The sequence below is a fragment of the Myotis nattereri genome (genome assembly GCF_964212035.1).
Source record: "Myotis nattereri genome assembly, chromosome: 4".
NCBI classification, from domain to species: Eukaryota; Metazoa; Chordata; class Mammalia; order Chiroptera; family Vespertilionidae; genus Myotis; species Myotis nattereri.
The window spans coordinates 51,122,663-51,148,640 of NC_138079.1; the positions used below are offsets into that span (position 1 = coordinate 51,122,663).

A 25,978-nucleotide genomic window follows, 5' to 3' on the forward strand; every position below is an offset into this window, starting at 1 on the left:
ACAATTCTTACCAAGAATGGCTTGAGTTTTAATTGTAGTCCTATGTGTTTGCATGTATGATACTAATATGATTGATTCAAATAAATCTTCAAACATTTTTACAAAAAAGAAAAAAACAAAACACTTTATTTTCCACAAGGAAGAGCAATAGGAAAAATCAAATCATTTCCCACATATTGTTTTCTTAAAACAGAGCCTACAAGGACATATTCAGCACCAAATAAAAAAGGAAAAAGAAATTACAAACAGCCATAGAGTATAATCTATAAAGCAAACATTTAATATTGCACTTTGTTTTGCTAACATTTTGGATTTTTCTTTTCCTAATTTAAAAATCAGGAATCTATCTTGAATACTGGAATACAAATGTGAACCTCACGTCTTATGTCAGAAATTGACCAATATTTAGGAAAGAGTAAAGTAATGCCTCTAAATAAAAAAGAAATACTTTAATGGGAAAAACAAAACTTTATTTTATAAAGTTTTATATAATTAGGATTTTATCACATTTTATTTCGTGACCTAGTGCCAATTGCCAGAATATTGGTCATTCTTGCTTTCATGTGTTATTTATGAGTATATGGTGATAAGTATTCCAATACTATGCATATCAACAATTGTTCCCTAGAAGTTAGACATAAAAAAGAAAAGGGATTTTCTGACAACCCCCCTCCCCAAACGAAAATAAAACCACCAAATGCCCTTTATGCCAAATATTCCATTAGCTTTTTTTGAGGGGGACATTCACAAAATGATTTAACAATAATAAAAAAATATTTCACCCCCATTTCCTTATTATCTAGTATTAGTTTGCTACGGGAGCCCAAACCCTTTAACCGAATCACTTAAAACGCGATTCATTTTTACATTGGGCTTTCTTCACCCTGTCAGCATTTTTCAAACATGAATTGTCTTCCATGTTTTCTTAAAGGCCACTTATGGAAAAGCCTATTTGTTTTGTATGAAGCTTTAAGACAGTATTAACCAGGTCAAGCACCAAGCAAGAGTTACTATTATTTTCAGTCACCTTAACTGTGGGGTCAAATGGCAGGATAGATGTAACACCCATTTCACACATATGTTGTAACATCAGAGATGCTGATTTTCACTAAAAACACCAGAGCTGAATTCCTTCTAAAGTAAGACAATTTTCTGAGTATACTCAGAAAATGCTGTTTTAAGTGTCACCATGAATGCTGGTATATTTGTTATGAGCCAACTGTAAATAATCTTTAATATAAACTATAATTTACTGATGTAATAATTTCCCTATCTTATCTACATATACTCAAAGTCAGTGACTTTTCATGTTTAGCAAAATGTTCTTTAGGTAATGAAAAAAAAGATTTCCATTAAAAAAAACCACAAAAATATAGAACATGTATTATTCCAGCATATATTCTAGTATTTATAATTTTGAAGGTATATCACTTTTAGAACAGGTTTTCAAGTTTTGTAGATCTTGAGCAGGATAAAAAAATGTATAAACTGAGCTCTCTAATCATAACCTGATATTCCTTCCTGCTCATTAAAATACTCTGCACCAGCAAAAATGATTTCCAACATATGTGTTTGGAGGTAATTAAGTAACTGTATATAAAAATAAATGAATTTTCTCCTCCTCCTGTGACTGGAAAAGTTCCATACTTTTTTAAAAGAAACAAAAAGTAACAGTAATTTTTAAGAGCAACAGCCCTTAACTCTTTGCTGGTGCCTGCCATACTGCCTTTCTTTATTCCATTCTTAGCTCTTCTAGTTTCTTCTTATATGTAATGATAAAAAGAAAATGCGGGTGGGTTATCACTTTTGTGTATGTCCCTTTTCCAAATTCCCTCTCCAAAAAGCCAACCAAACAAACGAAAAAATAACAGTGCAACAAAACACAAAATAGCATTCCAACAGTTTGGCAAGTGATGCGTTCACCTGAGATTAAGTGATTTTAGGCAGTCAGTAACAAAATGCTGCTTTGCTGTAATAGTAGAAAGGCAACAAATTCTTAAAAGAAACCAAGAAGGTATACAATCTTGACAAAGTCTCTATTAGCTTCCTCCTCTTATCTCTTTTCCCACATATCTGTTGCATATCTACTACAGTAGGCTGCAAAACATACAGCAAGAAGGATTGGCTTGAAGGCATTTGATGTTTGTAAATAAATCCACAATAGGATCCAAGCTGAAGAGGTGATACATGGTCAGCCTAGTAGGACAATTCTGAGCATGTGCATACGCAGGTAAAGTCCAGGCTATATTAAATAAAAAAAAATGTCAGTGCGCTTTTTTCATCTTAAAGTTTTTTTCAAAGCTTTCTTTTGTTCCTTGTTATGCTGATCACAAACAAGTTTTATATGAATATCGAGAGTCTGGCATTAATGGAAAAAAAAAAGCTGTAGTGACATTGAACTGCACAATGTAAGCATTGAGCATGTGCAAATTTTCAAATCAAAAGAAGGAAATCATCCCTCTTTATAACGTGTTGTCTTGACACGTATGACCATAGGCTAAGACGACTGCTCTTGGTATGTGCCAGTTTTAAAGAAGAAAAGCTTAGATCTTCAAGCATGTTGGAGCAGTCCCAGAATGTTGCTATAGGCTTCTAAAGCATGATCACTGGTTGTTTCACGTATCTGCCATTTTTCTGGGCAACAGCAACTCCACTTCCTCTGAAAACGTGTCTCCAAGATACTTCTCTGTCCTCAGCTGGGAAGAGATACAGTTTGGAATTCACATCAACTTGATTTAACCACATGTTCCTTCAACGCGAGGGGCAGGATGGTCTATCATCTGCTGACTGATCAGGATTTGGATCAATCTTAAAAGAGAAAAAAAATTCAAAGTTATTTGATAAGGTCTAGTAAGAATGTAGCAAATGACTAAGATTTTGAGTATTAGTTGATGAACCTAATTAGAAAGAACATACGTAGCTAATATAGGGAGGAAATGGTATTAGTATTATCTAAAGTGCCTGATATGCAATTATTAGATTAATAATAACATTCATAAAAATATGCCTGATTAGTTCTTTCACAAAAGCTAATGGTTAAATTTTACCAGTGAATGGAGTTTTACTTAGCACTTACTAGTACTTAAGACTCAAATACAATATAAAACATCTCTATAGCAATGATATCCTTTTGTAAAGTATTCCTTTTATACTTTTATAAAAAAATCTCTTCTGTAGGCTTTAGGAAGAATGCAGTTGTGTAGTAAACAATATTCTTGGTAACTCTTGGGTATAAAACTTCAGAAAGGGCCCAGGAATAGTGTACATTAAGAAATAGTAATGCTGAACCCACCAGAGATAGAGGGGCTTCCCACCTTTCCTATCTTTGGAGTGACTTTCATATACACATGTTTAATAAAAGTGAATGCATTTTTGTTGCTTCTCAGGTATAAAGGAAAGGGCACAGGAAGGCAAATTATTGGGTTTAATACATTTCTTTTACTGAAAGACCTTTTGGATAAGACCTATTTACTTGCATTCACACGTAGGAGAAATCCAAAGTGCCTCAAACAATGTAGGCAAAACCCATTTTTGAAGAAAAAAAAGCTAACTAACTTTTCTTTCTTTTAATAACTATCCTTTAAAGAGGAAAAAAAAGTAAAAATAGCTTTTTAAGCTCCCCTCTATGTGACTAGATGTTAATTAAATCACAATATGAACCAATTTAGTGTTTTAAAAGTTTTTAATTCTCTTTGGTTCATTTTTAAAAGGAGGAAGAATTTTATGACAAATTACTTAAAAGTAGATCTTTAGATTGCCATTCTTTTAAAATGCCTGGACAGTGAAGAAGCCTCAGATCCAACGAGAAACAACTGACTTAATAATAAGCAAGACAGAAATGTCTGAATAAAAACGTAGTAACAAAATCTGTAATAAGAGGGAGAACATTTTTAGCATTTAATAGAAAATTTTATGAATAGGAATAGTTGGATAGAAAATTTATGTCTAATCAAGAATTTGCAAAAACAGATTGTGAATATCCTATAATCAATGAATAAAGTACATGTCATATTGGTTAGATCCAAAAGAAAATGGACTCTTCCAGTCATGATGTTGGAGGGGAACATGAGGAGGACAATTTGTTGAAGAGTGAAACATCCCTTTTATGTCTTATTTGGGAGAGTAACATTTCATTATAAGATAGCTGTTTAAATTACAGTAACCAAAAGGAAAAAGCTCACTGCAGTGATTTACGAAATTATTTGGCATCATATTGGTATCAAGGCTAACTTTAAAGCCCCTCAAAACATATACTTTGTATATATGCATTCTGAAGGATACTGAAATTGCTGCATCCCCCACACCTTTTAGTTACTTGCCTTTGCACATGCTGTTCTTTTTTTTCACTGGCTGTTTGCTTTCATACCTGAACTACCCTACCTTTTGAGGAGTACTACTTTTAATCATTTTTCTCAGGGAAGCCCCTCGATTCCCAGGGCCCAATACGCTGATTCCAAATGAACTGTACATTTCTTTCTAATTATTATATAATATTTTTCTGCTAAGTTTGTTTTTCCCACTAAGGGCCATGCTTTATTAATATAAGGGCTTAATTGTCATCAATATGAAATGAATAAAAATCTAACAGTGTAGAAATGTGGTTTAAAATGTTATTGCAAATATGTTATTTTCCCTCATGGCTGAGAATGTTAAAATATACAAGAATTAAACTGGAAAAGGATAAGATAAATCCTATTAATCAATGCTTGCAAAATGGCAGTTCTATAGATGCTTTAAAATGTAAATTATTCCTTTAACTGGCATTTTGAAAAGCATGATGTGAGATCATTATCTTTATTTCACCAATAGAAGTGAACAGTCCTACTTAGTAAATATTGACAACCCTTATCTAATCTTTAATCTGTGTTTTTAAATGTTTTTCTAAATTATCATAATAAAAAACTAACTATTTTTAAAAAGTCTGCAATGCAAGACAGCCAGCCCATTTTATATTTGAGGAGTTGATGCTTACCTCTGAATAAAGAGGTGGAGGCAAGAATCGAAACTCCTGGATATATGCGAACAGTGGTCCTTGAAATGCTCTCTCAAAGTCATCACAGGCATTCACTGGAGCAAGATTGTTCCGCCTTTGTTCCTCTGTGACCACTTCTGCATAGCTGGGTGGTGCTGAAGGAAAAAGATACACGCAATTCGAACAGCATGTTCTGATGCATGTCAAAATACACAGAATAGTAGATATTAAAAAGAAATATCAAAGTAAAATAATAATTATTTGTTGTGTTCAAAACTAGGGGGATTAGGTTTTAAATCTAACATTAGGGACATATATACTCATTTTTAGGTATAGACAAAAGTTTAATTGTAAAATATGAGAAGATTATGTTCTTGAAAATTATAGGAGATTAAAGTTAGATACACATTATATCAATTACCTTCAGGTCTTTCAGGTAGGGATAATCCAAGCCAGTTCATATTCATGCTACACTGACTGCTTACACTTGAAGTTCTGCTACCAAATGGATGTAGAGGAATGGTACCGATGACAAGAGGCAAATTAAGAAATAAATCCATAGCTCCAGGAATATCCACATATACCTAAAACAGTAAAAGGAGACGCTAGGTTTAGAATGCCAAGTATTATTTCCTTTTAAAAAAAACTAATAACCCAATTCTAATGTTATCTGAGGTCCTCATTTACTTCATTTTTTACTTATATGCATATGATATACAAGAAAAGTTTATCCATATGCATAATAACCTTACAATACATTCACATACATATAAAATTAATAATTACAATGCAAACTATATAAAGACATATTTATTTGTATATATATTATATGGAATACAAATATCACATCTTGGATATGACAAAATGATATCCTTGTGATTTTAAGACTTAAATAAAACCCCTTAAATTTATACATACCATTAGTGAATATTCTACACGGATTATACTACAGTCGAGGATAGATGGAGAAACGGGTGGAATTTTCAGCAACTTGCCATTCCATGTCTCTGTCTTTCCAGATGATAAGGATTCCCCACGCAAGTTAGCCACAAGCTGCTTCACTTCCTTCATTTTCCCTTTGGCATAGAAGGCCTGTGTTTGGTAAATGGCTGCCTTTGGCACCACCATTCTGGAAGAGCAGTTCTCAACCTCAGCAAATATCTGAATTGATTCACCTAGAGAGGGAAAAATGATCTGTTAAGAAAACAAAACAAAACAAACAAAATCCCCAAAACTAATGTAGATTCTTAGGCTAACGCTGGAAAGTTCAGCAGACTACAAGAATGAAAAGCTGTCCTAAGAGTGGCAATTAACTTAAGAGTTATAAAAATGAACTACAGTAGCTCTTTAAAAAAGGAGAGGGCCCTGGCCGGGTAGCTCAGTTCATTAGAGCATTGCCCCGATATGCCAAGGATGTGGGTTCCATCCCCGGTCAGGGCACATACAAGAAAAGCAACCAATGAATGCATAAATATGCGGAACAACAAATCGATGTTTCCCTCTCTTTTTAAAAACAAAAAAAATCAATAAATGAAAAAATAAAAGTAAAGGAGACTACATTTCAATTTATGAAAGAAAACTGGATAAGCACAGCTTATGTTATTTTACCAAAGAATGCTATATCATGTTTGCATTTAGTAGAAATACTATAAATTTAAACACAAAAGCTAAGTGAAAAAAGATTGTTTTTTGTGGGAATCCACTTCATACGTACCTGGGGTATAGCCCTTCCTTTCGATTTTGGCACTTAAGGATATTGGGCCTGAGGTACAGAACCAGCAACAAAGAGTCTTTTCTTTTGTGCCTGCTTGGGGTGACTGTAAGAAATAAATTTAGACAAAAAGATCAGTGTATGAGTTGGGAGAGTAATAAAATGTTTTAAAATACAATCTAAATTCTTGGAGAATTAAAAATTAAAAGCAGTGCTGCTTTTTGTTGGTAGCCATATATATGTATATATATACATACATACATATATATATATATTATATATATATATAATATATATATATATTTTTTTTAACTAACCAATGGCTCTGAATTATTTTTGTTTTTACGTAAGTTTCTATGCAATTAAGAAAAAAGGGTGCAGGGCTTAACACCATAAACATCATTTTAGCCCACATTATATATATTAATTAAAAACCCACCCAACAAACAAACAAAAAAACCCTTTCCACATTCCAGTTTATTAAACTGCGTTAAATTGTGTAAAAAAGGGAAAACTGCATATTTTAAAAATTCTTATTTGCTTAAAGATGTTATCATTTGTTTAAACCAATTAATGTTTTTGAAGTTAAATTTGAATCTTGTGAAAAAATACAATTAAGAAGGATTTCATTTAAGATGAAATTAAATTTTTTGAAAAAACTGATAATCTCCCCATCGTTTGACATCCCTACATTGGAATAATGCAAAGCAATACAAATGATTCATTATGGTATTTTCAAAGTAAGTGATATTATGTTAAAATAATAATTAATACTACTGCTCCTCTTCTACTACAATTATCCAGGGAACAGATTTATGTTTTTTGTTACTGCTGTTTCTTCTGAGTAAGAGGTATTTCATACCATATGCTAGTCTTACTTTTAACATTTATTTAATGTTAATTACAGTATCAGGAAATATGATCATATTCTTCATTAGTGTGTGTGTGTGCCCTTGACTATTTTTAAAAATAATTATTATTTTTTTAATTTTAAAATAAAGCCACTATTTTAAAATGATAAAATTACAGTTTAAGTTTAGGTGATTATTCTTTAGTATTGGTATGCCAAAACAAAGAATGAAGAATTCAGTCAATTCTTACCAGTAATGAAGGAGTGTTGATATCTATATGCTCAAAGACTGTAAATTCCTTCTTTAATTTTACTGGTAGAAGCCAAGGCCTGTGCAATTCGGCTTTCACCCAATAGCGCACACTGCCATGTCGGCCTTCGAATGAGGTAGCAAGTGGTCTGTGTAGAATATAAAGGTCAATATATTAATATTACACCTCTTCCTAATAATTACACAGATTATCATAGACGTGTTAATATATTGTACTGTTTATATATCAGTGAGGTATCAAACATGATTTTTAAAAATTTCCAAAGGGATAAGTCATTGGGGAAAAATCTTGTTTCCAAATAGAACAAATAGCTGGTAAACATTATAGAAATTTTGCTTAAAGAAACAAGAAGTATACAATCTCTTTAAATAAAGAAGCTACTTTTAATGTTGGTGGCAAAATTATGACAATTTGGAAGTGAATAATTCTTGAAAAGGTCAAGAACTTAATTTAAAAATAAAGTTAAGAATGGTTTAACTATTTCTATTGAGAAATTATAGACACTGGTTAAATATTCAGACCAAATTCCCTACAGTGCTTCACTATTCATTTGCCGGGAATTAGTATCTCTTTTTATAGCAGCTAATTAAGAAGGTCTAGAAAAGGCCTAGAACAGTCATTATAGTGTCAGAAATTTCACATTTCATAAAGTCCACTGAAATACTAAAAAAGTTTGATATTTCCCAGTGTCCTCATGTTTCCTTTTTGGCTGTTTTCAAACTTTACTATAGGCTTAAAGAAAAAGAAACATTTCTACTGACCTGTATCAAGGGAATCAGAACTTGCAATTTTGCCAGTTTTATTACTTGTGAAAGATTTTATTTTAGTGAGTTTAGTCTCTTTCTCATAATTTCATTAGAAAAATGCCTGGTTTTCAGTTATTGACAAGGCAGAATGCTAACTTAGATTAGAATGAGTAGTTGGATAGAAAATTTATGTCTAATCAAGAATTTGCAAAAACAGATTGTGAATATCCTATAATCAATGAATAAAGTGCTTGTTGTATTGGCTATCTCTTTTAGAGTCTTGCATTAATTTGCATAGCACAGAGAAATAAAATGCAATATTTTGCTAGTCTGTTAGAGTTTATTTTAAATGAGTGCTTTACAGATAAGATATAAAATTATGTACATTTGGCACTTGATAAATTTTTCTTGTAAGTTTATCCTCCAAAACAATGATCACAAGTCCCACTTTGCCTGTCAGGATAACCTGTTAAAGGCATTATTTTAAAAACACTGAATAATCTCTCCTAACAATCTGTTACTACATTAAGATTATGGCACTTCTCCGTCTCCCTCTCCTGTTAGATCCCAATCCTTATATTAAGGTATCTCTGAAGGATGTGTCCTTTTAAGTCCAAGTCATCATGTCTCCTGCGTGACCTTCTCAATAGCTCTTTGCGCAGAAGCTACTGAGCTCGGACCCAAAGCCCATCTCCCCTGGACTCGGGCCGGCCCAATGCGCTGCCGGTCTCAGCTCACCGCTGCTGGGTAACTTTGCAGAAAAGGAAGAAGACCGCATGTTTATAAGGGACTGTGACTGGATATGTTTCACCCTTTCTGCTAATAACTGATGGTCAACTAGGCACACAGGGCTTAACTATTTGACTAGCACCTTCAACTCACGTTAAATGAAATCTTACTCAAGTTTTAAAAACCTCATCAATCGTGAGGCAGAGTACTAAGAATTAAGCTTTGCTTTCTATAATTTTGCCACACTACATCATAAAGTAGCTTTTTTTTTTTTAGCACATTGTTTTCCTCTAGCAAGATTCAGTCATGAAAAGGGTTTTTTTTTTTAAAAAAAAAGCTAAAAACATTTAAACGTAGAATAATTTTAAGTTTAAAAGGATGGCTGTCTATGGAAAGTGCCTGTTCCTTCTCATACTTACGTCTGTGGAAGCTCGAAGCTGAACGCGTATTCATGCCGCCCCGAAGGGATGGTGTGGAAGCCGTCCTCGGAGTTGTCGTCATCTGCGGGAGAGAAACACACGGCCCGTCACGAACCGAACCGGCACCCGCAGGCGGCGCGTGGAGTCTGAGCGCTAACTCCAACCTCACTTCTCCGGGTAGAATGAACCCGGGGCTCAGCCGCCTCATCTGCGAAATGGGGGCATCACCCCGGCCCCCACGGGCGCCCTCCGGCGGGGAACCCCGGGACTCAGCCGCCTCATCTGCGAAATGGGGGCATCACCCCGACCCCCACGGGCGCCCTCCATCGGGAACACGCCCCCCCCCCCCTCCCGCTCCGCGCTCAGCTGTGAGCCGCCTATCCAGCTGTTTTCTTGAATCTACGGTATTAACCATATAAAATGAGAACTCACTACACCTTTAAAAACCAGTCGATTCAGATGTGAATGTGACAGCTATAAAGCCATTAGGAAACTTTGTTAAATAGATGTTGGAGCTAAAAAAAGACAGTGATTTTAAATCAGTGTCATAGTTAAACATACAAAGTCTTTATTGAACCTAAAATGAGAACCATAATCGGTCTGTCCTAGCAACAGCTAAAAACTTGCGTATGTATAAAACAAACAAACAAACAAAAAAACGTGCCTCAGACTTAAAAGGTGCTGCTACCAACACCATCCCCCCCCCCCCCAACCTGTAGTCTGACCAGGTGGCTGCCAGTTGCTTGAAGAAAGGGATGACCTTTCAAGAAACCAATTTCTTTTGGTCAACTAGATTATTTAAAACATGTCTCCAAAACATATTAACTAAAAAACAAAAAACAACCAGAAAAACCCAAAAAACAAAACATCAAAAAATCCAAAAGCAAAAAAAAAAAAGTGAGTGGGTGAATTCTGGATTATTAAAATGATTCCTTCTTAGTGTTCTAACTAGATTTACAGGATTTCCTCGGTGTAGAAATCTTGATCATTAGCACTTTACCACGAAAGCTGACGAAATTGTGATCCCTTAACTTTCCCTCCCCGAAGTACTGAAGAGACACACAGAAAAGTGACACTTGGCTTATAAAAAGGAAGAATGCGCCTATGTGCGGAAGCTTTTATTCTGTACTATTTTCCGCGGCCTCCGGGCGACTCCCCTGAACGGGTCTCAGTACCCAACACCGGCTGGTGACTAGGGGCCGTAAGCCGCGGCCTCGGGGGCACCCGGCCTTCGCCTCCTTCCTTCCCTTCCTCCGCGCCGCGAGTGCCAGCTCAGCAGGCTCACTGCGGCGCGCGGCGGCGGCCGCCGCGGTAAACAAGTGCCGGGCTGTCAATCAAGAACTAGAGCGGAGCAGGAGAGGACCGGCCTAAACCGGCGCGAGCAGATCCCAGCCGGCCGCCGCGCTCCCCCGCCCGCACGCCCCGCTATACATACGGCATACGTCGCCGGCTCGCGCGCGCGCCCGCGCAGCCTAGCCTGCTGGGCCGGGGGCGGGGCGGGCGGCCGCGGCGCTTCCGTTTTACACGCCCCTGCCGGTGACCGGTTCGAGCTGGCTCGGGCCACCCTGACACCTTTCCACTGGCAACGACGGAGACCGGGACGGTGCGGGGTGGGAGGTGGGGACCAGACGCCCCGGGGAACAATGGGCGGGGGAGGGGATCCTCGCCGAGGCCCTACCCAGCTTTGGACGTCGCTATCCCTTTTCCTTCCACCCCAGCCTCGGCGCTCTCTCCCTGGGGTCAGAGCACGGGAGCCGGTCTGTACCTGTCGGGGGACAGGCTTTGTTTCCGCTCAGAGGGAAACAAGCGCTCACGGAGGGTACCTGACGCCTTTCTCTCGGAAAACAGGAAGGGGGGCTCCTGCGGACCCTGTCCGCCCAAGTTCCCTCGGACTAGGACTGGCAGCGCAGGTTGAGCCCAGGGCCGCCCGGCACTTTACAAGGCCACCAGGCGCTTTCCGCACCTACTCTCCTGACACCCCAAGTCATGTATTTCGGGGCCAAGGACAGGCCACGGTGGGGCGACAGAAGGTGATGAGACGTGGGCACCCCCAGAAGCCCGGGGAGGGGCGCGGGAGGGACCTTTACCGGCGCACGCCGGTTCCAAGCCTCGCCCCCACGGGCGCGCCCCACTCTCCCCACCGCCCGCGCCCAATCCAATCAGGGGCTGGCATCGCCTTAGCAACAGGCTAACAAACCCGGCTCCGCCTATCGCTGGCCGCGTGGGGCGGGGCCTCCGTGACCAGGCTCGTGTGAGAGGTCCCAGCTCTAAGTCATTGAAAGTATTGCAGGCGAACAGCTCGTCTGCACTTTGCAGAGGCTCAGGGGTGCTTCGTGGGGTTAAAAGACGCATAGTTTATTTCACCACGAAATCAGGGAGCAGCTAGTAAATTGTGTTTGTCCCCCACAAGTCGTTACTCTACAGTCTCAACTCTACGAGAACCTTTGTCTCTTTCCACCATTTTATAAAAAGCTGCAATATCCAGAAAGGCTCAAACAAACTCCTGTCTATGCTTTCCAACAAATACGACGACTGTCATTAGGCATTAGCGCTTCTCATCAGCGTGACTGCTTGGAGAGATGAACTAGAAATAATGTCAGGATGCAAATTCCCTCTGTGCAACTGAAAACCTACCTCAAGAACTGACTTCATCTTAATATTTTTAAGAACAGCGCATGAATGCTGTGGCTGGAAGCATCCTTTATTTCTACACTTGCTTTAGTTTAGCTAGCACTTCCTCAGGCATATGCGTATTTAATACTGAAAATGAAGGTAAAAAATGTGCTTTACTTTTCGAAAATAGCCCATATTGGAACTAAACATCGCATTAAAAAGGAGAAGTACAAAATTACATAACCAGTTTTAACACTATATTCTTCTCGGTCTAGGAATTAAGTCATCGCCACCACCTGACGCGTGCAGCCAATCTGCTGAGAGCTGCACAAGCGCCCCTCCTCGCCACCCCCCAGAACTGGTCCGAAACAGGATTGAACCGCTTCTAACAAAGGGTGGAAACTTAGAAAAACAAGCTTAGAGTCTCCTATAATTCTACGATGTAACGATTTAAACAACAGATGGGAAACCTCGGGCCCCTTCAATGTCTGACAACCCTTCCTCTCCCTCGTCTCACCAAAAATCAAAACCAAGGTGCCGAGTACTTTTCAATTTCATGTGCCTGGCATGGGTTTCATTGAAGGCACGTTTCAAAGTTAGGCATGATGCTCAGAAAGGTACATTTCCCCGAATGGCTTCTGCGCCCGATTCGAAACCCATCACAATCATAGGTGAAGTCCTTTAGAATAGAGAATGAATGACACACATTTCTAAAGGAACTGCAAAGAACAGGGGGGGGGGACCCCCAAACACGTGGGGTGTTCATACCATATGTCAAAATAAGCCACAGAAACCCCTGACCAAAGAACAACGGTCAATGCTTTCAAGTCTTTTGCGTGTCAATATTAAAAAATGAAATGCACCTCTTAACCCGCTTAAAGATGTTATCCCATTTCTCGATGGAGGCTTCGTTTGTGAGATGTTAAGGTTGCAGAGCACAAGGGAAGACATCGAGCACTGGACTGCAGCCTTTGGGGATCCAGTGAAAGACCTGCTAGTGGAGTGACGGGGTCGGGTCTGAGCAGAGTCTCCGTGAAGGTGCACATGGGCGGCGGGCGCGAGGGCACCGGCCGGCCGGGCGGGCGTGGGGGCGGCGAGCGGGCGCAGTTCGCGGCCCCTGCAGATGCCCGCACGCTCCGCGGCTCCACACTCGGTGCACGTCACGGAGAAGCCCGTCTCCAACTCCGCTCAGCTCTTACCGAGCTGCTATGGGTCATGCTAGGAGTAGAATTATATCAATTCAGAAAAATCAAAAGCTACATTCCCAAAGAAATTAGCGTTAATGATTTCCGAGTAACATAAAAAAAAAAGCTTACCTCTTTCGTGTCCGATTAAGATGTCTTTATGGTTGAAATATTCTACTTCTTCAGTGTAATTCTGTGTATAGGCAGTATTGGAGCCGGCGTTTCTAGATTCGGTCCAGCGTACTTTCGCATGTCCTCTCGCATGAATTTTAAGAGATTTCACTCTGATTTCCCCCGTAACTTCTAAATTCACCCTTCCTGAGACGGTATCCCCACTAGAATACACGGGGACGTTGCTGTCATGAAGACAGTCAAAGCTTATGGTCAAACTCTTCACCTTTCCCAGCACCATGTTTATAACAAAAATCTATAAAAATATAATGTCAGACCGAAAAAAAAAGTCAAGATCGCATATAAAATGTGATCTCCACGCAACACGGGTCGCTGTCTTGGCCGTGGGAAGAGCTCACAGGCACGACCAGCGACTCCTCACAAGTAGTTCATTGAGGTTCTTAAAAAGTCAGGGCAGCAGCGAGGCTCCCGCTCCGCGCTCGCGCTCGGCCCAGTGGTCTCCGTACAAAGACGGGCGGTTGGCGGCGGCCGGCTCACTTTAAGAGCAGCTTTGTGAAAAACAACCCCGGTGCGCATGCGCGCCCGTCCCTGCGCGCCCCCTCCCGCGCCGGGCTCGCTCCCTTGCTCGCGGGTACAGTAGGTGTGCGCGGGGGGAGGACCGCCCCGGGACTGCCGGGAGGCTGACCCTGACTCCTCTGCATTGCGCGCTCCGATTGGCAGGCAGGCTACCGTCAACCCTCGCGGACGGGCCGTCGGCAGCCCCTTTGGCGAGCGCTCTATTTAAAGATAACGGCAGAGGGGGCTACCGGGGGACAAGGGTTGGATGGGGAGCTGTTTGCAAAGCCAAGTAAGGATACACTGCCGCGTGTGCAGCCCAAAGCGTGCGTTCTGGGCACGGCAGGGGTTTGACCGCTGTGCCTGGCTGGGAAGAGGAGGAAAGTGATGAGTGGAGAGAGATGGGGGTCAGGGGAGGCACCGGTTGGGCAAGCGGCTGGTTGCTGAGTAGACTCGCACGAATTTCAAAAGAAACCGTAATAAAAGCAGACAAGAAATAATGTTCTCCGACAAGAGCCTGTTTGGCTCGGATATTTTTTGTTTGAAAAAACAGAAACAAAACCAGTACTTGGCAGCCAGGGTGGACATGAGCTCGTTTGAGGCCAAAGGAATCTTAAAAGAGGATACTATAAAGAGCCCGGAAGACAAGCAGGCATAATTTAATCAGTAGGTTTTGCTTTCTCTTCAGCTGCTTTCTTTCCCATCTCATAATTAGATAGCAACGAAAAACAACCAAGTGGTTTGCATGATGACACTAGGGGGAAGAAAGGCTTGACCACTTCCTCGAAGGAAGAAAAAGTCCTTTTTTGAGACACCACCTACAGCTAAATTTGCAGGGTATGACATGATTATAACTCCTGTGCCCGGAGGGTTAAGAATAGAGTTCGGCCTAAAAAAGGACCACCTTTCCAAAGGCAGCATGACATAGTGTTTTACCTGGCGTCATGTTTACAACAAGATCGGAAAATCTTGGTTAGAAATTAGTGAAGCACGTAACATGGTTTTTAAAAAGCATGATTTGGTTTATACATATGGCTTAATTCTGCAAAGCTGTCATTTTAATTTCCAGTCTTGGACTGTTCAAAATAATTCTAATACACCTTAAAGCAGGTACATTTTGTCTCTTTATTGTGAAAGTTTTGGTAACATGGTATTGCTTTCATAAAATCACTCTGAGGTTCGAAGTATAACAGCATAAACTTACCTGGACTTTTGCAATCAACAGACCTGCTTAGTAGAGAAATATAGAAAGAAAAAAAATATGAATCTGGAGATTATATATACATATATCTCTAAATATACTTGAAAAGTTTTGGTTGTCCATGTCTATAACTTCCTTAGATTCCTCTGTGTCATATATTTGGATAGGTTGAACCTATCAGTTACAATAAACTAAACTCATTGGGCTTTCTGTTTTTCTTTTTTGGAAGAAATGAAATTTCATTTAGTTGGATTTTAGTTGACAAGGCAATATCTTGGACTCAACGGCATTATATGAGGATATAAATATGCAAAATATTTGGATAGTTAATGGGCAGCCATTTATTTTTGATAGTTATGCATAAAACTATGAATTTGTGTATTTGAGTGGAGAAAATAGTCTTTTTTTTCTCTCTCTTGGTTGACACCTGGTGGAAATTCTAGTTCAAGTACTTGGGATTTTGTACTAGCTTTGGTACCAGATACTACTTGGGTTTTTTCGCCACCTAGTGGTAAAAGTAGTGAGCTTGCTAAAATGTCAGCTTCTCAGCCTTAAGGTCTACTACTCTAATATATGTTAAGCATTCAAATGACATTAGGCAAGGGATGAATTTAAAAGTGTAGTGCACAATAAGGTCTTCATTACTAAATTTGTTTTAAATTATTAAGTATTACTGAACAATGGCTGAATTCTTCAGAATTTTTAGTAAAATTTCTTCAGTTGAAATATAACTTATTTCTGAAAAAATGAGAATCAGCTGTTTAAATAAACTAGAATTGCATTTAAACAAAAAGAATCCTAAGAGATTTACTTGTAGTTTGGAAAATTATTTTATCACATTAAATGACTCATTCCTGTCACTGTCTTATCTCGTTTTTGTTTTTGAAGCTTTTAGGATATAATAAAGCATTGTCTTTGTTATTTATTTTGCTGTTTCTGTTTATTGTATTTTTACTGTCTTTCTAAACAGTTTAGTAATTGACAAGTTGCCAAGAAATTTTTATCCCCTATCATTTTCACGTAAGATTCTATTCACCTTAATTATTGCCTTTCTTCTCTTTGGATTTGGTTATGCGACTCAACTTTCTTAGGTGCCTAAACTTGAATTTACTTCATCCTGTTTCCCTCCTATTTATTCAAATTATGAAAACACAAACAACTCTGGTGCCTCTAAATCCTTGTTTATATTTTCATTTCTAAAAGGAAAACATGACTAGATTTTGAATGTTTCTCTTGTAACTTTTATAACCTCCTTATAGGTTCCTTGTATAATATCTATCCTTTAGACAGCTTCAAATGCTGTACTGTAGCTGTTAGTTATCTTGGGCTCTGGACTTTTTTCACTGGGCTCTTACTGTATTTTATATTTAAATTTAAGCTACTCAACTTTACCACCAGGGATCGTTCCTACGGCACCCCAGCCTACCCCTCATATGCCACCTCCTCCTCCTCAACTGCTAGCTCTCTACTACCATCAGGTACATCTTCTGTCCCCTTTGTTAGCTTGCCTCGCTGTTGCCAATGTGCCGTTCCATGCTGCTTTCTGTGTCCAGAACAACATCCCACTGCTGTGTCATCCCCTTTCCCTTCTAACCCCTTCACCAGGTTGGTTGGCACAACTTAATACAATTCCATCTGCACAGAATAACCAGCCCCCCTCCCCTTTCTATAGATTTTTTCAGAGCTTAAATAGAAATCTCTTTTAATGGCATTTGATTCTTGGATTTTTAATTCAGTGTCTGTTCCACTGCCAAGTCTGGAGTTTTTCGCTTATTAGATCAAAATACCCAATTGTCATAGAAAAAAAAAAAAAAAGGAAGTCATCTCAACGGAAAGTTTTGGTGTATGGTTGTAAGAAAAACTATACCAGCAGTCCAAACCTGTTTCTTAAAGAAAACCGTGAAATCCATGCTTAATTTTTATTTGAACTATCACCTGACAGGCTTGAGTGTTATGAAAGTAAGGGAAGTTTATTTTGTTCATTTGTTTTTTTAAGCCTTAATTCTGCATTTCATTATTTTTGTAACTCTGACTTAACTCTTTAACATCTTCAGAATGCAACAAATTTGACTTTGGTGTGGAGACGGGATACAAGATTTGCTATAGTATTAGCAAAATGAGTAAGACTTGTTTTTATATTTGATAGTTAATTATATGGTATGTTTGTTGCATTCTTCATATTTAATAGACATTTAAATGTGTTGTGGATTTCATGAGAAAATTTAGAACCAAATTTGGTTTCTGTTCTTCCTCATTAAAAAATAGTGTGATGTGTGTCATGTAAATACCATTTAATCTTTTTATTTATTTATTTTTAAATATACTTTTTATTGATTTGAGAGAGATAGAAATATCAACGATGAGATAGAATTATTGATTGGCCACATCTTGCACGCCCCACACTGGGGATTGAGACCATAACTTGGGCATGTACCCTGACTAGGAATCAAACTATGACCTCCTGGTTCATAGGTCGACACTCAACAACTGAGCCACACCTTGATTTAAAATGTCCTGGCCAGTTGGCTCAGTTGGTTGGAGTGTCATCCCCTACACCAAAATGCTGTAGGTTTGATTCCCGGTCAGGGTACATGCCTAGGTTGCAGGTTCCATCCCTGGTCAGGGTACGTATAGGAGGTAGCTGATCAATGTTTCTTTCTCAGATTGATGTTTCTGTTTCTCTCTCTCTCTCTCTCCTCCCCTTCCTCTCTCTCTAAGAATCAATAAAAGCATATCCTGGAGTGAGGATTTAAATAAATAAATAATAGATTTAAAGTAAAATTGTTGTAAATGTTTCCCTCCACGTCCCGTGTGGTTCAGGGTTCAGGATCTGGAACAAGAGCCACACACAAATGAAAGAGAAAAGACAAGAGATAATTTGGGAATACTGGGGGCCAGGCGGGTAAGTCCAACTCAGGAGGAAGGACTTCCACTGGTGCTCAGGCCGCACCAACCTTTTATAGTCAGAGGTAAACAGGGCAGTGGTCACCATAGTTACACAGTTCTTGTGAGTTTCACTTGTTTTGACCATAGTTACACTTCCTGCACTTCCCTCAGCCCATTTGCTTCCCAGATAAGATCTAGGGAGTGTTATAAGGTCAAGCCTAAGTATGCTTAAGGCGACTGTGCCCTCTAAGCTGGGACTTGTTTGTGACTTTGCCAACAGGTCAGTCTGAGGTTTAAGCCTATATCAGTTCCCCACATAAAATCTTCTATATTTCTACTATCCATTCACAGATATACCATTGTCAACTTTTTGGTACATTTCTATCTAGATGTATAAGTAAGAAGGAAGAGCATTGCCGGTTAAGCTATGATAGTGCTTTTTATCATGGAGAATCCTTTGACTGCAGATTTATTTAGTGCCTCCAAGGGATAGTCTCTTGAATGGATGTGTAACATTTAGGGCCCGCTAACCTAGATGAATTAGTAATGGGTGTATGGGACATTTATTCATCTAGGCTCAAGTGGCACTGGGCCCACAGGTAGGTTCAGAAATGCTAAATGTCTTTTCTGAAATATTTTATAACTTTTGACCAGGCACAACTTTATGTAACAAGGGTAAATACATTCTAATTATAGTAACTAATATCTTCTTGATGGATATTAAGCTTTAGTGGCAATATATAATTCATAAGAACCAGTTCTCATTTTTTTAAAATATCAAATTCATATTTGGCTAACAAACTTTATATTTGATATCTTACTTGGAGAATGTTGTCCTTCTACTCTTCTACATTTTCTCTGTTGATGAAGAGAAAATTATTATAAATGACTTAAAAAACCCAACACTTGCTACTAGTATTTACTGCTACTACCTTCAGTGGTTAGGCTTACATTCAAAGAGTGGACATGGTGCAGGCATGTCTAGTAATGATAGGAAGTCAAGAAGACTTTTGGGGGCTTTGGAAAGTCTGGCTGATTATGGAAGATGGGAACAGGCTGTCAGGGTTGGTGGAATGAAGCAGTTTTTTTTTTTTTTTTTTTGTGGGTGCATAGGACATGTATAAATTAGCTATGAAGTCCAGAACCCACCAGGTTGTACACTAGTGGGGTGTGTGAGTGTGAGTAAGTAAGAGGTCATCATTATAACACCTGGAATACTTGTATATTTTAATACAATTACCTATATATTTAAAAGCCTCAGCAACCATTACGACTGGACTGCCAGACGACTGGCTGGTAGCTATGATGCTCACTGATTACCAGGTGGTCAGTGGGCTCCCACAGCCAACCTCCTGCAGACAGCCATCCTGCTGCGGTCCCTCCCCTCGGCCTTCTGGCCCTGATCGGCTGGGAGGGACCCCACCCATGCACGAATTCATGCACTGGGCCTCTAGTTACTTTATAACCATATATATTTTTTGCTCATTATCTTTTTGGCTTCTATTAACAGCCCAATGAGGTAATACTATTATAGTATATCCATTTTATAAACAAGGAAACAGAATGATAAAGTAACTTGACCAATCTCATGTAGCTACTAACAGGTGGTGCTAGGTGAACCTGTGCTCTTAATCACTAGGCCATACTGCTAGCAAGTCAGTAGGCTTATTTATTTATACCTCCTACAAGAAGGCTTCTGTAAACAACCTCCCCTGCCCTAGTTTGGATTGTGTGTTTCTCATCTGTGTTCACAAAACCTTTAAAAAACCCTATTCCTTAACCTTTTTTGTAATTTTTACATGTATTGTCTCTTTCATCATAATCCAAGCCTCTCAAGGGCTCTCTTCATGTCTTACCTATTGCTCAAGTGCTAATCATTTTCATATCTCCAGGACTTAGCATAGTGCTCGACACATAGTACACACTCACTAAATGTTTATCAATATTGGATAAATTGCTAATGGAATGTTATTTTTAAGCAATTTTTTATTGCAAGGTTGTAGAATCTTTTGGGAAGTTTTTCCAGATAACTATGTGAAACCACATGAGAATGATGAGTTAAACATTAGACCTAAGGCCAGACCATAATTTTGTAAATGTATGCTGGTGGCCAAAAGGTAACCATCACGATGTTTTATTGTCCGATCCCAGTCAAAGTAAGTAAGAATTACTGGCTTGTGCTAAAATAAAGTTTTGTGGTTAGAAAGTAATAATCATTTTAAAAATACATATACCCCTTTTCAGCATTTTTCTACTTATATTACATTTGGTATATTATTTACAACTGGTAAATAAAGAGTCTTCCAGCCTGCTTTTGATTGCTTAGGAAAAATGCAATTGTGTGCCACAGTAGAGAGCAAAATACCTGACTATAAGAATTTGGAGAGGTTAAATGAAACTTGGAAGTACTGTTTATCTGTTTTTTTAATATAGTTTCATAGCTGACATGTAATAAAGTATTCTGAACAGCTTCTGTAAGTAGGTAACAGAAAGGTTTAGTTCAAAAGTCTTGATTATATGTTTTATTTGCTATATATTATGTATAGACTAGAGGCCCAGTGCATGAATTCATGCACGGTGGGGTCCCTCGGCCTGGCTGGCGATCGGGACTGATCAGGGCCATCTTGCCCAGTCCCAATTGGGGCCGATTGGGCAGGCTGGCCGGCTGGGGGGAGGGATTATGGGAGGTTGGCTGGCTGCGGGAGGTTGGCTGTGGGAGCACACTGACCACCAGGGGTGGCTCCTGTGTTGAGTGTCTGCCCCCTGGTGGTCAGTGTGCGTCATAGCTACCGTCTGGTCGTCCAGTTGTAATGGTTGCTTAGGTTTTTATATATATACTAGAGGCCCGGTACACAAAAATTTGTGCACTCGGGGGGGAGAGGGAGGTCCTTCAGCTCAACCTGTGCCCTCTCCCAGTCTGGGACCCCTCAGGAGATAACGACCTGCTGGCTTTGGCCTGCTCTCGGTGGCAGAGGGCAGGCCCAATCCCTAGGTGCAGCCCCTGGTCGGGCTCAGAGCAGGGCCGATTGGGGAGTTGGGGCGCCGACCCCTGTCATGCACAGAGCAGGGCGGATCGGGAGGTTGCAATGCCACCCTCAGTCACGCTCAGGGTAGGGCTGTTTGGGGGGTTGGGGCACCGCCCCCTGTCACACTCAAGGCAGGGTCGATGGGGAGGTTGCAGTGCCACCCCCTGTCACACACAGAGCAGGGCCAATCAGGGGGTTGGGGCACTGCCCCCTGTCACTCACAGAGCAGGGCCCATCGGGGGTTGGGGCTCCGTACCCTGTCACGCACAGAGCAGGGCCCATCGGGGGTTGGGGCTCCGTACCCTGTCACGCACAGAGCAGGGTTGATCAGGTGGTTGAGGAGCTCCCCCCTGTCACTCACAGAGTAGGGCCGATAGGGTAGTTGGGGCACCGCCCCCTGTCATACACAGAGCAGGGCGGATCAGGGGGTTGGGGCGCCGCACCCTGTCACACTCAGGGCAGGGCTGATGGGGAGGTTATGGCTCTACTCCATCACACACAGAGCAGGGCCCGTGGGGTGGGGGTTGGGGCGCTGCCCTCTATCACCCACAGAGCAGGGCCGATCAGGGGGTTGGGGCGCCGCCACTGTCACACTCAGGGCAGGGCCGTTGGGGATGTTATGGCTCTACCCTGTCACACACAGAGCAGGGCCGATCAGGGGGTTGGGGTGCTGCCCCCTGTCACACACAGAGCAGGGCTGATCAGGGGGTTGGGGTGCTGCACCCTGTCACACACAGAGCCACAGGGCGATCAGGGGGTTGGGGAGCACCCCCCTATCAGGCACAGAGCAGGGCCGATCAGGGGTTTGGGGCGCCTTTCCCTGTCATGAACAGAGCAGGGCCAATAGGGAGGTTATGGCCCCACCCCCTGTCACACACAGAGCCGCAGGGCGATCAGGGGCTTTGGGCGCTGCCCCGTCACGCTGATCCCGGTGCCGGGAGGCCCTGCGGCTCCGCTGATCACGGTGCTGGGAGGCATATTACCCTTTTACTTTATAGGATAGAAGCCTGGTGCATGGGTGGGTGCTGGCTGGTTTGCCCTGAAGGGTGTCCTGGATCAGGGTGGGGGTCCCCACTGGGGTGCCTGGACAGCCTGGGTGAGGGGATGATGGCTGTTTGCAGCTGGTCACACACCCTTCAGGGTGGGGGTCCCCATTGGGGTGCCTGGCCAGTCTGGGTGAGGGGCTGAGGGCTGTTTTCAGGCTGGGGGTGACTGAAGCTCCCAACCGCTTTTTTTCTTTTTTCTTTTTTTTTAATTCTGGGCCAGCTTTAGCTTTGAGGCTTGGCTCCAGCTCTTAGGCCTCCGCTGCTGTAAGCAGGTTTCTTGTCTTTGTTTACCTTCTGTATTTGAATCAATGTTGCGATCCTGCTGGCTGAAGCCTGGTGGGCTAAAGCAGGTTTCTGGGATTTTTTTTAGCTTCTATATTTGTAACATAGTTGCTTAGAGTTGCAGCTCAGAGGCCTGCAGCAGCAGGTGGGGAATGTTGGAGTCCTCCGTCACTGAAGCAAGCAAGCCTCATGTTAGTTTCAAGCTGCCTGGCTGCCCGCCACCATCTTGGCTGGCAGTTAATTTGCATATTGCCCTGATTAGCCGATGGGAAGGGTAGTGGTCGTACACTAATTACCATGTTTCTCTTTTATTAGATAGGATACTAGAAGCCTGTTGCACGAAGATTCGTGCAATAGGCCTTCCTTCCCCTGCCTGCTGGCACTGGTTTTTCTCTGGCACCCAGGACCCAGGCCTTTGGTCCGGCTGCAGCGGAGAAGCCACGCCTCTTCAGTCTTCACTCTGGCCGGAGCCTTCAGTCTTCACTCTGTGCCTGTGTATGCAAATTAACCGCCATCTTTGTTGGGTTAATTTGCATAGTCACTCTGATTGGCTGGTGGGTGTAGTGGAGTGGCACCAATTTGCATGTTTCTCTTTTATTGGTGTAGACTAGAGGCCCAGTTCTTTCACCGGTGGGGTCCCTCAGCCTGGCCTGCACCCTCTCTCATTCTGGGACCCCTCGGGGGATGTAGGACTGCCGGTTTTGGCCAGATCCTGCCTGCTGCTCCCACTCATCCCAGCCCTGCTATGCCTGCTGTGGGCTCGTGCCCAGTCAGTTCTTATTGAGAGAGGCTCGTGCTGCTGCAGCGGTGCTCACTATCTGTGAGCCCTGTGTTTAATGCCTGTTGGACAGCTGAGCCGCACTCCTGCTGTGGGAGCGCACTGACCACCAGGGGGCAGCTCCTGCATTGAGTGTCTGCCCCCTGGAGGTCAGTGTGCGTCATAGCGACTGGTCAACCGGTCGTTTGGTTGTTCAGTCGTTTGGTCATTCAGTCACTTAGGCTTTTATATATAGATAGATAGTTGCTGTCTTTCTTAGATATTTAAACCACAGAAAGCATTTCTGAAGACAAACATTTATTCATTCATAGGTTTGGTACATACAATAATCAGGTATGTGAAAACCTGGTGACTAAAAATGTATATTATTGGGGGGGGGAGTCAATTGGGGAAAAGGAGACTTATGTAAAACTTTAGACAATAAAAAGTATATATTATTTTTAAGTGACTTTTTTTACATATTTAAAAAATACTTTTATTTTAGAAACAAATAATTCGGTGAAAAATAATTCAATACGTGCTGTGGAAAAGCAAATTTATATGGATTTATGAATGGAAATGGGATGTTACATTCTGGATACTTGGAAGATATCAGAAAACATGAGCAATGGTGGATTAAGATTGTCTGTAAAAATTTAGGTCTTGAAAAGATGACCTAATTTTCCCTTAATAATTAAAAGAAAAACTACTCCTTCATTCATTACTATAATTATTTATCATGATGTTCAAATTGTTTGCAATTTAGCTACTAGAAGCCCTTTCATGTGGCTTATGTGATTTCTTGACATGTTTTCATCACTTTTTGACTTTCTTTCTGGCATAAGATATTAACAAGTTCATCTTATACTTTCCCTGCCCTAGCCCTGGAATCACCATTTTACCCAGAGTCGTTTTAGTAGAGAACAACATTTAGAATACAAGGTCTGGGTATTAGATGTGCTCTTTGCTTTTGGAGTATAGCACTTTGAGGATCTCTCAGGGAGAGAGCTAGGATAATGTATACACACATTTGTATTCTATCTACCTATCTGTCTGTCTGTCTATTTAATCATGAGTATACACTGATAACATTAGTTCTAATCCAGCACCTCAGAGTTTATTCTGATTATCACCCTTCCCATATATGTAACCCTCTTTGACACTGAGAAACCTGGTTCCTATTGGCCTTATTATATTTACTTATCTGATCAATGTCCTCTGTGTGTAATCAATCTTTCCTTTCCCCTGCCCTCTTTTATGTAGGTGCATTCTTCCCCTGAGCGGGCTCTGCCACCCACGCCAAACCGTCCCTGCATGGACATACTCTCACCCTACGCAGGCTTGGCCTCTTCATGCTGGACTGGCCTTTGTGAGATGCCGTCTTCACCTGGTATCAGGTAGGCTTTGACTCTCATGCTTCTTCCAACTTCCTCTCCTACTCCCCTGCCTCCCTGCCCACCTTCCGTCTACAAGCAGAGTAGGTATACAGTGATTTCAATTCAGTTGTGAATGAGAAAAGGAAGATAGGTCAGAAGCTAAAAGAAGACTCATTCAGGAAAGCCATTTTTTTTTTTATTAAGGTACCGATCTTGAGGGTGAGGTTAAAGATATGAAAGAGACAGAGGTAATTGATAAAGCCACTTCTCTCAGAAGGTAGAAGAATGAGAGAGAGAGAGAGAGACATAGATGTGAGAGAGACACATTGATTGGTTGCCTCCCGCATGTGCCCGGAATGAGGCCAGGGATTGAGCCTGCAACGGAGGTATGTGTTCTTGACCAAGAATTGAACCCGGGACCCTTCAGTCCACTGACCAACACTCCAACCACTGAGCAAAACTGGCTAGGGCCTGAGGATTAGTTTTTAGTACAAAGACCACATTCCACTTTAATAGAAAGTGGGAAGGAAGAATGGGTTCAATGTAGGCTGGTTTGAAACTTCCTTGGCAGGAAGAGGAATGAATTTCCATTCCATGGCTTTTACTTTCTGGTGCAGACATTGCTGAGAAGGAGTGATTTAGTGGGAGATTTGAGGAAAGTTCTGAAATCACTAGAGAAAGAGAAAGTGAAATGAGCAAAAAAAAAAAAAAAAAAAACCCAGAAAGATTTCTGAGTAATATGGAAGGTCTGAGAACAGAAACTGAAAATCAGTTGACACACCAATCTGAACAGTTATAGTATTTTCTCCAACAGCCCTCCGTGCTAGGAGTGGAGAAGGAAGTTTTTATCAGGAAACAGTTAAGTAGAAAGACATGGCAAAGTAAATTGAGGATATTGGCTAGAGAGAGATTGAAATGAAGGAATGGCCCAGGAGTATGAGGCCCTGCTGACACCAAGGTGAAGCTGGAGGCTGAGCTGCCACCTACCGCCACCTGCTGGAAGAAGGGAAGGAGTTTAATCTTGGTGATGCCCTGGACAGCAGCCACTCAATACAATCCATCCAGAAGACCACCACCCACAGGATTGTGGGTGGCAAAGTGTTGTCTGCGGTCAAGGACAGCAAAGTTCTCAGGCGTTAGAGGCAACAGAAGTGGAGCACTCCTTGTGTGTGTGTGTGTGGGGGGGGGGGGGGTGGCGGGGGAAGGAGGCCAATGAAAAGT

At 41.1% G+C, this 25,978-nt stretch overlaps 1 protein-coding gene across 2 annotated transcripts; it reads right to left on the bottom strand.

Annotated features, from left to right (window-relative positions):
• Positions 1-797: 797 nt before the first annotated feature.
• ARRDC3 (arrestin domain containing 3) lies at positions 798-13,986 on the bottom strand. Of its 2 annotated transcripts, XM_081090125.1 has the most exons (8): positions 13,629-13,986; positions 9,700-9,781; positions 7,785-7,932; positions 6,687-6,789; positions 5,891-6,147; positions 5,394-5,556; positions 4,973-5,127; positions 1,942-2,808 (listed from the first exon to the last, which is right to left on the bottom strand). In XM_081090125.1, exons 1-8 carry the CDS (start codon positions 13,906-13,908, stop codon positions 2,752-2,754), a joined length of 1,245 nt encoding a protein of 414 aa, XP_080946251.1. In that variant the 5' UTR covers positions 13,909-13,986; the 3' UTR covers positions 1,942-2,751. The 2 variants fall into 2 exon arrangements, with proteins under 2 accessions (XP_080946252.1, XP_080946251.1); XM_081090126.1 differs by lacking the exon at positions 7,785-7,932 and having other exon boundaries at positions 798-2,808; positions 13,629-13,667.
• Positions 13,987-25,978: the final 11,992 nt, after the last annotated feature.

Coding starts and splice junctions, on each gene's coding strand:
- ARRDC3 (XM_081090125.1), bottom strand. CDS start 13,908: ATGGTGCTGGGAAAGGTGAAGAGTTTGACCATAAGCTTTGACTGTCTT. Junction 9,782..13,628: donor CTTAATCGGACACGAAAGAG/GTAAGCTTTTTT, acceptor TCTCTCCCGCAG/ATGACGACAACTCCGAGGAC. Junction 5,128..5,393: donor CCTACCTGAAAGACCTGAAG/GTAATTGATATA, acceptor TTTTTCCTTCAG/CACCACCCAGCTATGCAGAA.